This window comes from Tupaia chinensis, unplaced genomic scaffold (genome assembly GCF_000334495.1).
Source record: "Tupaia chinensis unplaced genomic scaffold, TupChi_1.0 Scaffold000477_1, whole genome shotgun sequence".
Taxonomy (NCBI): Eukaryota; Metazoa; Chordata; class Mammalia; order Scandentia; family Tupaiidae; genus Tupaia; species Tupaia belangeri.
This window is the reverse complement of record NW_006159986.1, coordinates 375,834-391,392: the sequence shown is the minus strand read 5'-3', so window position 1 is coordinate 391,392 and position 15,559 is coordinate 375,834. Positions and strand designations below refer to the sequence as shown.

Sequence of the window (15,559 nt, the reverse complement as noted above, 5' to 3'; positions counted from 1 at the left end):
GGAGGGGTGTAGGGGGTGAGTGTGTGGGGTCAAGGGGGCAGGGGGAAACACAGCCCACCTGGAATAACAGAGGGAGACGGTGCCTGCCCTGTGAGCCAGGAGATTCAAGGTCTCTGCCATGGGGACTGCCAGAGCCTGTGACTCCAGGTGCCGGTGGCTGACGTATGGGCCCACCTGCCAGGAAAAGGCAGACGCCTGACCTCCAGGCACTGCCCTGGGGCTCACTGCCTCCAGTCTCTCTCCTCTCTGTCCCCCACTTCTTGTCACTGCTAGGTCTGATCACGTTAGTCTTTGGCTCCCTGTTACCTGCAGGGTCAAGTCAAAATCCATGGCATAGCATTCAAGGCTCCATGCAGCCGGGCCCAGCTAACCCTGGGGCTCAGCGCCAAGCCCTCTGTCTGGGCAGCTCCGGTCTGAGTACCGTGTTCCCTGAACATGCCAAGGGCTGTCCACATCTTGGTGACACGATTCACCACCCCAACCCTGTTTACCTCTTGACAAAACTCTACCCATGCATGATCCAGCTCAGACACGCTCCTCTGGGAAGTGGAATTCACGGCTTCTCTCCTACGCCCTCAATTCTCTGATCCCTTCAGTGTAGAACTCCTCATGCTGCCCCGCTGTCTGCCTTCTTCCCCGCTGGCAGGGAACCCCTGGGGGTGTCTGTGACTCCTGCACTGAGCCTAGTGCCTAGGCAGGCATGAAAAGTGAGTAACAGGGCCAGCTCTGTAGCACAGCAGCTAAGCACAGCACAGAGGAAGGAGGATCCCATGACTGAGAGGGTCTGAGTCCTGGCCCCATCAATTTAAAAAGATGCGGGGTTCACATGCCTAGGACCCTGATGGGATAGAAAGTTGAAGTAAAAGGCATTGCAGAGTGACCAGGACCCATTGGGAACTTCTTTCCCTTTCTGATGTGTGCACACACCCTCTGGCATCTACAGAAAAAGAAAAAGAAAATAAAAGAGCAACACTGCAAGCACACAGAGCCAGTTGCTGGGGTTAGGGTACGTTGAAAGAAATAGTATAGCAGAGACCCCGTGCACTGCTCTAAGTGACCCTAAGTGAGAACAGGGACCGGACGCCATTTGAGTTTGAGAGTATTTCAGAAATTGCATTGCTTTTTTTTTTTTTTTTAATTGATAGAGGATACATGTGTCTACCAGAGAGATCGAGAGAGAGAGAGGAGGCATCCCCCAGTGGGGTGTGCTCACACTGTAATCCCTTTTCCTCCTTTTCACCATTCCATCAGGATTTGGGCACACATGCACCTGCATCATGGATTTTTTAAGCCACTAGGGCCAGGATTTGAACTGTAGTTAGCCATGCAGGATCTGGCTCCCAATGCATAGCGTGTAACCATTGCACTACGGGCCAGCCCTGCATTGCTTTTTGGCAGTTTTTAGCTTGGGGGAACCAGGCATAGACTCAGGAGGTCTGGGAACTCCTGAAGTTGTATGTGGAATATTGAGACGCGAGTGGGGAGCATATGCATGTCGGTGCATTTTCTGGGGCAGTGTCCATGGCGTTCACTGGGTTTTTAAATGGGCCACAGTCTGCTTTCAGGAATGATGGCTTTATGTCTAAGACACCACATCCTCTAGTCTGATATTCAAGCCAGCTAGTAGGGAATCAGTTTGGATTAGGCTGGGCTGCAAGTAACAGAAAACTCGAATAACCATGGCTTCAGTGAACCAGAAGTCCAGGAAGAGACCTCTGCTCTGCAGACTCTGTCACCACCATGGATGTCCCCGTTGTCCAAGCCCTCCTGGTTGCACAGAATGATGGCTTCACTGTCCTTGTACCCAGGCTTGGTTCCTCCCTCCTGAAGGGACTGTGAAGAGAAGAGTTTGATTCCTCACTATTCAAGAATCCCCCAGCCAGGATCAGCAGTTAGTGTAATGGCTATGTTGCTGGACTCCATGTAGTCGAAGGCAGTTCGAGTCCCGGACCTGGTGGCTTAAACTCACACCGGGGGCGTGTGCGTGACTGCCCAGGATCCCAAGAGGAGAATGGAGGAGAAGGGATTGCGGCATGGCTATCACCTCTGGGGGGTGATTTCTCACTTTCTTTCTGTCTCTCTGTCTCTCTCTGTCTTTCTGGCGAGCGCATGCGCCCTATAGCAAAAACCTCTCAAAAAAAAAATAAATAAATAAAAAGAATCCTCAGCCATGGAAGTCTGTCTAGGGGAATCTCTCCTCCCCACCCTTCCTGGCCTGGGGAAGGGGAGTGGTGGGGGTGGTAGGATGAAGAGGATGGTGAAAATAGCCAGTTTTTCTCATTTTCCGTACTTCCTTACATCAGCGTTACACGGGCTTTGAGCAGTCTGCAGAGCATCTTTGATGAAAAGTCAAGGGCAGGTGACAGCGTGTGCCTGCAGCGACGGCCTGAACACGCAGGGTAGGGCGTGCGCTCTTTATTTCATGGGGCAATCTGTCAGAGGTCAATGTGATTTCCTCTATACCCTCGCTTAAGGAACTCCTTGTATCAACACAAAAGCAACGTTGGCATAGCCACCATCAAAACTGACAGAGCGGCCAGCTGGTGGCGTGGTGATTAAGGTGAATGGATCCCACATGGCTGACGATGGGGTTCGTTCCAGATCCAGCAGCTTGAGAAACACACTGGGTGACTATGTGAAGGTGCCCAAAATCCCAGGAGGAAGATGGAGGAGAAGGGATTGCGGCATGACCATCTCCCCTGGGAGGTGATTTCTCATTTTCCTTTTCAATCTCTCTCCTGCTCACATACTTTATAGCAAATTAAAAACAACAGGGGCCAACAGGTGGCATAGTGGTTAAGGCACTGGACTCCTATGTGGTCAACCATGGTTCAAGTCCCAGATCTGGAGGTTTGAAACTCAAGCCTGACACATGTGCATGTGTGCCCAAAATCCCAAGAGAAGGGATTGTGGCATGGCCATCCTCCAGGGAGTGATTTCTTGCTTTCTCGTTCTCTGTCTTGCCGGTGAGTGTGTGTGCCCTGTTGCAAAACTCCCTCAACAAAACAAAACAAAACATAAACAAAAAAACAACTGCCAGAGACTCTGAATTAGTGGAGTCAGTTAATGGAGAGTTTATTGTAAAGGGCTCCATGCTGTGGCCTGCCCTTTGGCTGGCCCCAGGATGGCCTCTGACAGCCCCAACACTCTGGTCCTCCTCCTTGACCAGAATTTTCCTTTCCAAGGCACATCGGAGTCCAGGGATGTGTCAGAAGCCTGTGCCGTGTTTGTGTGGGGAGCTGTGAGGTCCGGAGTTGTGCAGAAGGGTTGTGGGGGGTGTGTGGTCTCTAACGCCGGCTGATTTCATTTCTCCCCTTCCTGATAAACGATCCATAAAAGTGTCCTTTCTCAGAGGTTTTTAATCTATCTGGGAGCCTTTCCTCTCTGCCTTTCCTTTTTCTCTTTTTTTTTTATTTTTTATTTTTTCCCCACTTTTCTGCTCCTTTTGTCTTGCCATTTCTTTTTTTCATTTGATTTTTTAGTTTGCTATGGGGCACCTGTGCTTGCCAGAGAGAGAGAGAATGAGAAGTCACCCCTTGGGGGGTGACCACACCGCCATATCACCATTCCTTCTCCTCTTGGGATTTTGGGCATGCACGCATACATGCCCGGTATGTTTTCTAGGCCACTGGGTCCAGGATTCAAACCACACAGTTGGCCATGTGAGATTCAGCTGCCTTAACCACCACACCCCTGGCTGGTCCAAGTCTTATCATGTCTTACCTCTTTTTTTTCCCTCTATCTTTTTATTAAAGTTTATTCATTTATTTCTTCCATGAACAAGAACCAAAGAGAAAGAGAGACAGAGACAAAGAGACAGCATGACCAACAAGCTCCCAATGCCACTACTCACCCTGAGCCTCAGCCAGCCCTGGGTCTTCGGCCTGGCATACTCAGGGAGCTCTCTGGACGCGAACCTGGAACCCTGTCATATGGTCAGCCTCGAGGAGCACTGTGTTTTACTCTGTGCCTCGTCCGACCCCCTCTGCCCTTTGCTACTTTGCTTTAGGGCTGAGGAGGACTCCTCCTGCTTCCCCTCATGGGCTGCAATCTCCTTGGAAGGACGAAGAATCAAATGAGCAAAGGAATGAATGAATGGAGGCTTTCCCCGAACCACCACCTTCCACTTCTCTACACTGTAACCACCATTCCGGGGGGAAGTTTGTGGCTAGTCCTTACGGTCTCCTGACTTCTGACCAAACCAACATCCTCCCAGTGGCATCTGGTATTGAAACAAAACAGGATGTGCAAACCTTTTTTTTTTTTTTTTCTATTTTTTTAAATTAAGGTTTTGCCATAGAGTACATGCACCTGCCAGAGAGGAGAGACAGAGAGATGGTCTGTGGGGGCGGTGTTCACACTGCAATCTCTTCTCCTCCAGTCTCCTCTCAGGATTTTGGGCACACACACACACACACCCAGCGTGATTTTCAAGCTGCTGAGTCCGGGACTCTAACTGTGGTTGGCCACATGAGAGTCCAGCGCCTTAGCCACCATGCCACCAGCTGGCTTTTAAAAACCTCTTTTGAACCATGAACATTTTTTGATTGGGCAGCTGTGTTTTCTGTGTCTGAACCTTAGTATTTCTGAACCTCTGATGACTGGAAGCAGAGATAAACCAGAACGCTTCAAGCTGCCAGAAATGTGGCTTTGGGGCAGCCCCCATCCTGGTAACAGAAGGCTCCAGGCAGGGATCCATGCAGGCGGATGTTGGTCGTCCTTGGGTGAGCCCCAGATGTTGGGGAAATCATTCAAGAGCACATAACTCGGGCGATGATACTAGAACTCTATTTATAGAACAATAAAATATGACCCAAGCCGTGCACTCAAACAAGTGCAAGACAAGGGCTGAAGTGAGCCAACGTGTCAAGTGAGAGATGTCTTTCCACACAGCACCCTCGCCCCCTTCCTGCCGCTCCATCCCCTGCCCGGCTGCTAGGGCTGTGTGTGTTTTCAGAGGAACTCTGACAACCCCTGGCTTAGCCCAGCTTGGGTGTCTCCCCAGCTCTGCTCCCTAGCCTGATGGTGGGAAGGCCCATCTCTAGATCCTGGCATGAGGTTTCTAGAAACCTTGGCTTCCCTGGCTGCCAACGTGTGTCTCTGTCCTTGAAATCCATCTCTGTCCTTGGCCAATCCATGTCTCCCTGTGGGCCCCTACTCTGCGTCCCTTTGTCCCTCCCACTCCCTTTCCTCCTGACCAGGCCTGGCCTTTCGTCTTTGCTGGGGGAGAAATTCTGAAAGCCAGCTCTCCTCCTCCTGTGGGTTCTAACTTAAGGGCTCTGTCTGGCTTTCTGTGGCTTTGGGGGCATCCCTTTGAGAAAGGCCACAGTCCATGGTGGGCTGGGTAGGAAGGGCGTGCTTCCTCTGGGCTGCAGGCTGACTTATTAACTTAGGTTCCCACGACTGCTGGTAACCCATTCACAGCCTTTATTTGAGACCCTGTTAAGGGCAGGCCCCTGTGTTAGGGGATGCTTTAGTATGAGTTTCTCTTTTAAAGACGTGTTTTCCATCCAAGGCCGTGGATAGCTTAGTAAACGAGGAAGTGTTATACAGAGTTTTACCTGTCCGTGGGTTAATCTGAACCTCAGTTTCCCTGCTTATGAAAGGAATGGCAGAACAACTTGGCTTTTTTTTTTTTTTTTTTTTTTTTTTTTTGAGAGATTTTTGCTATAGGGCACGTGTGCTTGCTGGAGAGACAAAGAGTCGGAGAGACAGAAAGGAAGAAAGCATCCCCCAGGAGGGAAGGCCACACCACAACCCCTTCTTTTCTAGTCTCCTCTTGGGATTTGGGGCACTCGAGCACATGTGCCCAGCATGAGTTTCAAGCTGGTGGGTCTGGAACTTGAACTGCAGTTGACCACCTGGGAGTCCAGCGACGTAACCATTACACCACCTGCTGGTCCCGGTAACTTGGCTTCTTAGCACCCCGCTCTCCACCTGGTATGTCAGGGACCATCTCTGACGCTGTGGCCCATCTCACCTCTCAGAGAGCCCGCACCCGGGCAGTGCTCCCCTGATGGGCACCTGCCTGGACCTTCTGAATCCCCGCTATCTCTCACTCTTTCCTGATCTGCCCGGAAATGGGAGGAAGGGGAAGAGGCAGGAGGAGGCCTGGGTCTCAGTCTAAACCTTCCAGCTCTGATTTAAGAGTCAAGGGGCGGGAAGGTGCATCGGGGCCAGAGCGGCCATCCTCCCTGGCAGGAAAGGAGAGCCAGGGCCAAGCCCTCCCACTGCCCGTCTCAGGACAGCCCATAGGTGGGTGCGGTGGGAGGAACCCGAGACGAGCACCCTCTGAGCAGCCCTCAGTGGGGGCCTGGGACAGTCACCCCAGCCCCAGGCCCATTTGCCTTCTGGAAGCGACATGTCTGGCTTCTCTCCTTACCTTCTCCTGGGACTGAGGTTCACAGCAAAGCACGAAGCAGCATCTACTCTAGACCAGGAAGAAAGAGGGGAAGCCAGGGTGGGGATGGCACCCACAGGAAGAGAAGCAAGCAGCCTGGACTTGGAGGCCAGCGGGGACAGGAGAGGGCACAGGGCATGGAGGCGGGGATGGGTGGGGTGGCAGTCGTGGCTGGCAAGGTGAAGGTGGGAGACCAGGACATCCGACTGTCAGCCCAGTACGGAGGCCAGGCCCTCCGGAGGAGTCCCTGCTCTACCCACGCGACTTCCGCAGCAGGAGGGAGCTTCGAGACCCACTAGTGAGTCGCTCATGAATACGCCGCCCTAGACAGAGAGGGAGAAAGAAAGGGGCCAGGAGCGTGCCGTCCTTCCCCGTACTCAAGTATGTGGCAGAGTTTGAGGGGCCAGGAGGGGCTGAAAACGCCCTAGGGTCTCTGCTGCAAGAAAGGACTTGGGGATGTGAGGAGAGCACTCCCGGCTGTGAGTGTCCTGGTCCAGGAGCTTAGTACAGAAGCTGTTCTCTTCAGTTCTCCAGACAACCCTCCAAGTGCGGCTGGGCTAGTCCCGTTGCGGGATGCGGCTTCCAGAGCTGAAGTTCCTTGTGCAGGTGACAGCAGCAGTACCAGGCAGGGCCTGCTGCCTCCTTGCAGTGACCTGCCCACTTCCCCTTCCTGGTGTTCACCCTCTTGGTTCGGGGTTTCTCTTCCTCCATGGCCGTCTCTCCACCCTCTCCTTCCTGTTCAGAGCAGGCCCTGAGCCATGAGTGACAGGTGAACCTTCCTGGCAACTGGGGAGTGGGTCAGGCCTCGGGGATAGATTCCTGGTTAATTCCCGGGGACACTTGCTGGCTCCAATACCAGGGTCGTTTCCTTATGGCATGGAATGGTGCTATAGGGTCTCGAATGGTTCAGGGCCAAGGTGTCCACCACCATAGGATGGCGGGGTGTGGTAGAGAGACGGTGCACCTTGGTGCCAGACACCCTGGATTCAGCCCCGTGCTAAGTCAGAAGGAACAACTCCAAGACTGAGGATAAATGCGTGACAGAAACACAGGCGGCTTCAGGGAGTTCATGGGTGATGCATATTATGAGAAAACCCGCATGGATTGCAAATGTTTCTTTGCACTTGGGCTTTAATTCCCTTTTCGTATGATTTTTTTTTTTTGAGAGGTTTTTGCTATAGGGCACGTGCACTCACCAAAAGGACAGAGAGAGAGAGAGAGAGAGAGACAGAAAGCGAGAAATCACCCTCTAGGGGGAATGGCCATGCCGCAATCCCTTCTCTTCCATTCTCCTCTCGGGATCTTGGGCATGCACGCACATGTGCCCGGCATGAGTTTAAGCCACCGGGTCCAGGACTCGAAGTGCAGTTGACTACATGGGAGTTCAGCAACATAGCCATTACGCTAACTGCTGGTCCCGAACTTTTTTTTTTTTAGGGATATTTTTGCTATAGGGCCTATGTGCTCACCAGAGAGACAGAAAGTGAGAAATCACCTCCCAAAGGGAATAGCCATGCTGCAATCCCTTTTTCTCTATTCTCATCTTGGGATCTTGGGCATACACACACACATGCCCAATCTGAGTTTCAAGCCACCAGATCTGAGACTTGAACCACAATTGGCCATGAGGGAGTCCAGTGACATAACCATTATGTCACTTGCTGATCCCATTTATGAGCTTTTTTTTTTTTTTGGAGAGGTTTTTGCTATAGGGCGCATGCGCTTGCCGGACAGACAAAGAGAGACAGAAAGCAAGAAATCACCCCCCAGGGGGGATGGCCATGCCACAATCCCTTCTCCTCCATTCTCCTCTCAGGATCTTGGGCACGCATGCACACACATGCGCCCAACGTGAGTTTAAACCACTGGGTCTGGGACTTGAACCGCGGTCATCTACATGGGAGTCCAGCGATGTAGCCATTACGGTATCTGCTGGTCCCCCCATTTATGAGCTTTTTACAAAAAATTATTTATTTTTTTACATGAGAGAGAAAGATGGAGGACACCCCCAACACGGTCTTCATTCCTCAATCTACCCCCAGCCTAGTCAGCCGAGATCATTAACATGTGCAGGGAGGCCTGGGAGGCAAACTTGGGACTTTATCATGTGAATCAGCCTTGCTGAGTGTGGCATTACTGATATGCTACATCTACCCCCACCCCAGGGACTTTCTGAAGTCCCCTCGTACAGCTGAGCTATTCTGTTAAGCAGTAGACTCCTCTAGATTCTTCATATAGGAAGGGGAGTGGCGGTTGGGACACCCAACAGTAGTACAGGACGCACTCCATGGCATGAATGCTCCTACTACCTCTGCTGCCACCTTGGGAAATTTGCCTCCAAGCCACTTTCAGCTGAGTGAGAAACTTACATTGTCACCTACTCTGGGTTTCTAGTGACGAAAATCCAATTCACACTAGCTTAAACAGAAAAGAGAGTGCATTGAGGGATACTGAAATAGGCCAAAGAACCAAAGGAAGAGCTGAACAACTAGGAAGATTGGTACTAGGGCAGGTCTGGGACTCCAGGACTGGGAACACCACCAGTAGCTTCTGTATCTCTCCACAAAGTGGCTTCACTCTTGGGCTTTCCCCATGAGATTGGAATGGTGGCTGTTCACAGGCTCTGAGCTTACATCTTCTTACAGCGTCATTACCAGAGAGCAAAAGTCCTCTTGGTAACAGTTAAGAGTCCCAGGGAAGGTCTCTGATTGGTCCAGCTCCCGTCAGCTGCCCAGCCCTGGACCAGTCACTGCCAGGGGGATCCAGGGAAGCAGGATCATGGAAGAAGATGTCTGTTTTGGAGCAATCCACATCTAAGTGTGAGCTAGGGGCAGTTCTCCTAAAGGGAATTCTGTTTCCAGAAGGAGGAAGGAGGGCTGGGTAGACCACACTAAGTGCTCTTTCCCCTTATGGTGAAATTTGTTTTACAAAGCTCAGACTCTGGCTGCCTGAAGAAAACCAACCTTTAGTTATACTTTTTGGGTGTCATGGTGGTATGAAAAATATCAGAGCACCTCAGATTCTAGAAAAATATTTTTCTCTACAGTTCCAGATTTATGTCCCAAGGATGTCGTAGCAGGTGTTTCTGTCTTCCAATTTCATAGACAAGAAACTGAGACTCAAATGATTTGCCTAAGGTTACCCCGCAAGTTAGGAGCAGAACTTTAATCAGAATGTGAGTCTCCTGACTCAGGTTTTTTAAATTAATTAATTAATTTATTTATTAAGAGATTTTTGCCTTAGGGCATGTGTGCGGGATCCCCACATACACTCGTGCTCACACACACACACACACACACACACACACACACGGTGACCAGAATATAAACCAAGCCCCCCACCTTTTTTTTTATTATTAAGAGACTTTTGCCTTAGGGCATGTGTGCTCGCTGGAGAGAGACAGAGACAGTGAGAGAAAAAGTGAGAAATCACCCCCCAGGGGGGATGGTCACGCCGCAATACCTTCTCCCCCATTCTCCTCCCAGGATCTTGGGCACACACGCACATGCGCCCAGTGTGATTTTCAAGCCACTGGGTCCAGAGCTGGAGCCATGGTTAGCCATGTGGGAGTCCAGCGATGTATCCACTATATCATCAGACTTAGATTTTGTAGGAAGTTTCGGCAGGGACCAAGGTAGGACTTAAGCCTGCTTTCAGGCCCTGAACTACCTGGGGCTTCTCTCGAGGGGAGGATAGGAGGAAGAAGGTCAGCGTTATGCAAAGATCAGCCTGTCTGGTGTCTGTAGGGTGCTCATTGTGAGTCAAGGCTGAATAGGCCCTCATGTCCCCACAACCTGGTGCGTGCAGGGGCAGGAGCGCACCTGTCATGAATTGGGGTGAGGAGGGAGCTGGTCAAGGAGGCTCCTTAGGAGCCTCTAGGAGGAGGCCTTTGAGCTGGATCTGGAAGGATGAGTTAGACAAGGAGAGAATCAGGGGGAGAATATCTGGGTTGGGGGAATAGCAGGTGAGAAGGCAGAGAGACATGGGGAAGCAAAGGACCCCTCACGTCCCAACTCTAGGGACATGCATCAAGTCAAGCCTGTGTACAACCAAGGCTCTCCTCTCAAGGCCGCTCCTGTCCTCCTGCCTCCCTGCAACTTCAACACCATTCTGTCAGGTTGACGGGTTACTTTTTGCCCTCAGCAGCTGCGTGCCAGGGTGTGGGTACAAAGTCCTCTGACTGGGACACGCTCCTGATGACAGGCTTTGCCTCTGTTTCAGAAAGTCGGCGAAGGACCATCTTCGAATACCACCGTGTGGAGCTGGACCCGAGCAAGATCATCAGCAAGTCAGCCGTGGAGTTCACCCCATTGCCAAGTGAGTAGGGGTCATTCCCACTGATGGGGGCATTCTGTGATATGGAAAAAGCTTTGGAGTCAGACTGAGTTCACCCACCACTAGGCCTACCGCTGACCCCTGTGGGGCTGGGCTCTGAACCCTGGGCCTCCGTTTTTCTCTTAGAATAGGAACCTAACACCACCTCCCTTGCAGAGCTAAGGAAGGGTTAGACTCCAAGGTAGAACGGGGCACGTAAGCGCGGCTCTGATGCCTGGGAAGTGTTTCATGAATAGATAATAGTTTGTCGTAATTTCCTTGGAGGAGGTGACACTGGAGTCCATAGACAGAAGGCAATGCAAGGATTTAGTAAGCACCCATCCAGCACCTCGAGGCCTGCTCCCTCCCCTGTCCACGCCCCACTTACCTAGAGTTGAAGACCCACCATGACTGGGACCCCACCTGCTACTGCTGCTCCTGTCGGATAGAGGGCGATGCTCTTGGGGATTTGATTAGGACAGCTGGGGAGAGTGAGGGAAAAGGCCTCACTTCCTTCTTGTGTCTTTTTTTTTTTTTTTTTTTGATGGCCAGAGGGCACATGCACTTGTGCAGAGATTTCAGGGGAAGATGAGAAAGCATCCCCTATGAGGAATGGTCATGCCCAAATCTCTTCTCCTTCATTTCTCTTTCTTGTAGGGATTTTGGGCACACACATGAACCTGGCATGTTACTCAAGCTGCCAGGCTAGGGAGTTGAACTGCAGGTTGGCCATGTGGGATCCAGGCACTTTAACTACCACACCACTGGCTGGCCCCCATTCTTGTGTCTTTAAGAGGATGTTAACTTCCTCTCCCATCTCATGTGCCTCCAGCTCCCCTCTGAAACCAAGGCCTTCTCCCTGCCTTCTGTGGCAACCCTGGCTTCTCCTTCTCCCTTCCTCCTCCTTGGAGATCTGGGATCAGGCAGGTAGAGCAGGAAGGAGGAGGAAGAATCTTCTCACTAGGCAGCCAGGGCTCAGCAGGTGTCCTACCCTGAAGAAGACGAAAGACCCAGACACCAGGGGGTCACAGGGCGAGGACACTTTGTAGTCACGCCCTCACCCGCAACCCAGTCACTCTCTCCGTCGAGGCCGGAGCCCGAGGGCCTGAGAACCAGGGAGACGTAGGGCCTGAGAACTAGGGATTCCTCCAGGGCTGCTGAGAGCAAACCGCAGTCCTGGGACTCAGATAAAACTACATTTAGAAGAGGGACATCCAAGGGCAGGGCTCACTGCTGGACAGAAGCAGTGACATCCTGGGAATACGTTTCTGGGACACTGTCGGAACATTGAAGACACCCCCACCCCCACTCCCGGTGAATCCATGAGCATGTTGTAGAGGCAGGGCATGTGGTGCAGGTGAGGAAGGAAGGTCAGTAGGTGCCATGGGTACCCCATGAGGCTCTTAGGGTTTCCTCTTGTGGCCCGTTTGGCTGGAGCATTTTAAGGACCTCCAGAGTTGCTGGGATGGCAAGGCCTGGGCTCCCGCATAGGTGTCCATGTGGACGGCTGGTGGGACTTGAGTGTGTTGTCCAGGTTGTGATCTGAGCCCTCAGGAGCCCAGTCGGCTTTGTCCCAAGAGCACTCTGCATCTCCTGGCATCCCTTACTATTCTGGCATGGGGAGGACTTGCCCAAGGTGCTTCTAGAGGTGTAGATGGGCAGAGAAATCCACAGTGGGACCTCGAGGCTAAGAGCTTGGGCTTAGGCTCAGACAGACCGTGGTTCAAACCCAGACCTGCCACTCTTAGCTCCAGGACTCTCTCCAAGTCTCAGTTCCCTCCTCTGTAAGAGGGGCATAACAAGAGCACGTAGAATCCATTGAACATACATGGCTGGGCGCTGTGCTAGCCCCCCGGATAAGCCAGGAAAAGAAACAATCAAAGAGCACTCATCCTTCTGCTCAGGCTGGTCCCTGCTTGGTTCCTGCCGTGGTGTTCTATGCACCCTTCCAGAGCCTGCAGGGCCATGGTAGACAAAGGACACAGTGCCACCAACCACCAAGCCCACCCACCAAAGGTCTAAAGGTGGTCACACCTTGCCCACACAGCCTGTCTCCAACTCGCCAAGGGTAGTTCCCAGCTGCCATCTTGTTAGAGCTCTGTGTAAGGCCAATTAGTTCCCTGACTAATGCACTGTGGGATTGTTGCATGGAAACTCACTTAGGAAGAACTGCGCAGCACACTTATCGAGTGGTCCTTGTCCTCTAGTTACTTGTCCCTTCTTGCTGCCGTCAATGCGCTCCGTTCGGCTGCTTATGAGATGAGCCCTGACGCTGCACACTTTCTAGGCAAGTGCCTGTCCCTGTGCAATCAAATGCGTGAACTATGTGGCAGGATCTTCTCAAGGGCTTTCTTGATTGACGGGGCTTTAGCCGATCAGTTTCCACTCTGGGAGGAGGCAGTTGTCAGGTCTCTGGTGGCGTTCATTCTGGGTCTGTATGCTCACAGCCAGCAATCTCCACTCTGCAAAACATCTTAAAATTTGAGTTATTCTGTCTCTTTTCCTTCAAGTGGGAGTTCTTATTATCTTTCAACTATTCCCTAATTCCCACAGCTAAGAAACTAATTTCTATAGGGCAGGTAAGGAGAGAGGGGACGGGTTCTTTGGGAAGAGTCCCTGTCGGTTCATTGAAATGACGCAGACAGCTTTACTCAGGAGTTTTTAGAGCGTTGCCGGAGGAAAGGCATGGTGGCCATGTTGGGTGCAGGCCACTAACATGTCAATGAACCTTGCATTCCAAGCAGTTTAAAAAGATAGCTTACCTTCACCTCTGCTCTTACTAATTTTCAGCTTGGGGAATTTCCATTGTTTCTTCTCAACAAAAGGGGAAAGAGGGACCTCAGGCTTTTTTGGGGATCCCTGCTTGGGTTCAGGATGAGATTTTCCTGTTGAATCTCTAGCACCAGCTCAGGGCCTGAGCCCCTGGAGAACGAGGGAAGGAAGGGAAGAGATAAGGAGGTTAATCGGCGCTGGCCTCATGTGAGGGGGGCGTTAATGACCTTGAGGGTCCCCTTTATGCCAGAGACTCCATAGTTCTGAAAGGACCCAAAATGTAGGGATCCTGTGGACAGGTCCTGGGGCTGAGCGGCCACGCCTTCTGTTTTGCAGCCTGCCTGCAGCATCAGAGCTGCGACGCCTGTGTGTCCTCGGACCTGACCTTCAACTGCAGCTGGTGCCATGTCCTCCAGAGGTGTGTACCCGGGGTTCCCCGCTGAGCTCCACGGGCAGACCGTGAAGGAGGGGGCAGAAGGTGGCGAGGCCCCGTTCCCAGCCTCAGGCTCATTGCCCACGATCAGCCAACATGACCAACAGGATGAGATCTCTGGCCAGTGCCACTCTGATCCGTAGAAGGTCACAGACGTGAGATGTTCCTCTAAGGCTTATGACTGATTAAGGTGTCTGGGTGGTCTGGGGTGACGCTGGTCTTCTGGACAACTATTTAGGGATCCCAGCTGGTGCAGCTCCCTCCACACACACATGGGAAAGGCTCATTCATCCCAGATCAGAGCTGCCACATAGCCGTGAGCAGCCCAGACCTAGGGCTCCTCTTCCACATGCAGATTCCTGGGCTGCCCCAGACCCTCTGCATCAGGATCTCTGGGAGAGAAGCCAAGTACCTGCATTTTAACACGGTGCCTCGTCTGCAAACAAGTGTAAGAACTGCCGGCTCAGAGGCAGGGTGTGATCCGAAGGCCCGCTGCTGTTGGCCAAGAACCCCAGGACTCAATATCACCTTGCGATCTATAACCAGGTTTCCTGGAAACCAGAGGTGTGGACATGGCAGGCATCTGTGGACAGCTGGGAGACGCTACCAAGCTGCATTTACTTGGTTTGGGAAGCTCAGAAAGTTCTGGGTGAGAGTCAATTGTAGGGATCAAGTTCTTAAATCCAGCTCATCTTCCACTCCTTGTTCTGAAGTCATTTCCTAACAGATTAGACTCAGAATTGAATCTCTGTTCCCTGTCCAAGATAAATAAACAGTAGGAGGAAAAGAGAACAAGGGTTCTTTTGGGGACCAAGGCCCTCATGAGATTGGGGATCCCTATGAACTCCGAGAGTCTTTAAGGCAATCTCGCCAACTGCAAAATTACCACCTCTGAGTTCCCATGCAGCTGTCGTGTATCCGTCAGCATTTCCTTTGCTCCTTTCCAATAACCCAGTGCAGAAATAGAAGCTCTCGTCCTTACAGGCAGCCTGCCTAGCACACAGGGCTTGGCACTGGACTGGGAGGAGAGGGTGTGCGCTCATCAGGCTTCCCAGGTGTTCTTCCCACCAGCTGTGCTTTTATTGACTCTCTGGGGCCTCAGTTTGTTTACTCTGTAAAATGGGCTGGGGTTATGTGATTTAGGGTGATGTGGGTGAGGAAGGCACTTTGTTATATTTAAACTTCTTAATTACCAAGCAGCATTTTAAAAAGAATTATTTAATAATAATTATTATTATTATTTAATTTGACCAGAGAGAGAGAAGAAGGAAAGTGAGAAAGTAAACCACCAGATCTGGGACTCGAACCATGGTCAACAAAGTGGGAGTCCAGCGCCTTAACTTCCATGCCACCTGCCAGCCTCCTAAATAGCATTTTTACAAAGCATCCATGGTCCTTCACATGAAGGTCATGAACCTCAGTGAGAATACATAGGGTAGATGCTGATTGGTTCTTTCCAGAGTGAAGTTTGGTAGAGTAAACCCCAAGACTGCGAGGCTCTCGGAGAGTTTGTCAAAATGCACATTCCTGGGCCCCGCCCCAACCCACTGAACATGACCTTCTGGGAGCAGGATCTCAGGAATCTGATTTTTGAAGAGGTCTGTCCTGTACACTTTTCGATTTGAGAGCCATGGTCTCAG

The 15,559-nt window shown here is 51.6% G+C and overlaps 1 protein-coding gene across 1 annotated transcript in view; it reads left to right on the top strand.

Moving 5' to 3' along the window:
* Positions 1 to 15,559, top strand: part of PLXDC1 (plexin domain containing 1) — a 65,040-nt gene that overhangs the window by 33,769 nt on the left and 15,712 nt on the right. The window contains exons 8-9 of the mRNA XM_006156022.2: positions 10,622 to 10,717; positions 13,823 to 13,904. Of these exons, the coding sequence (XP_006156084.1) occupies positions 10,622 to 10,717; positions 13,823 to 13,904 (178 nt within the window). The remainder of the gene's footprint in view (positions 1 to 10,621; positions 10,718 to 13,822; positions 13,905 to 15,559) is intronic.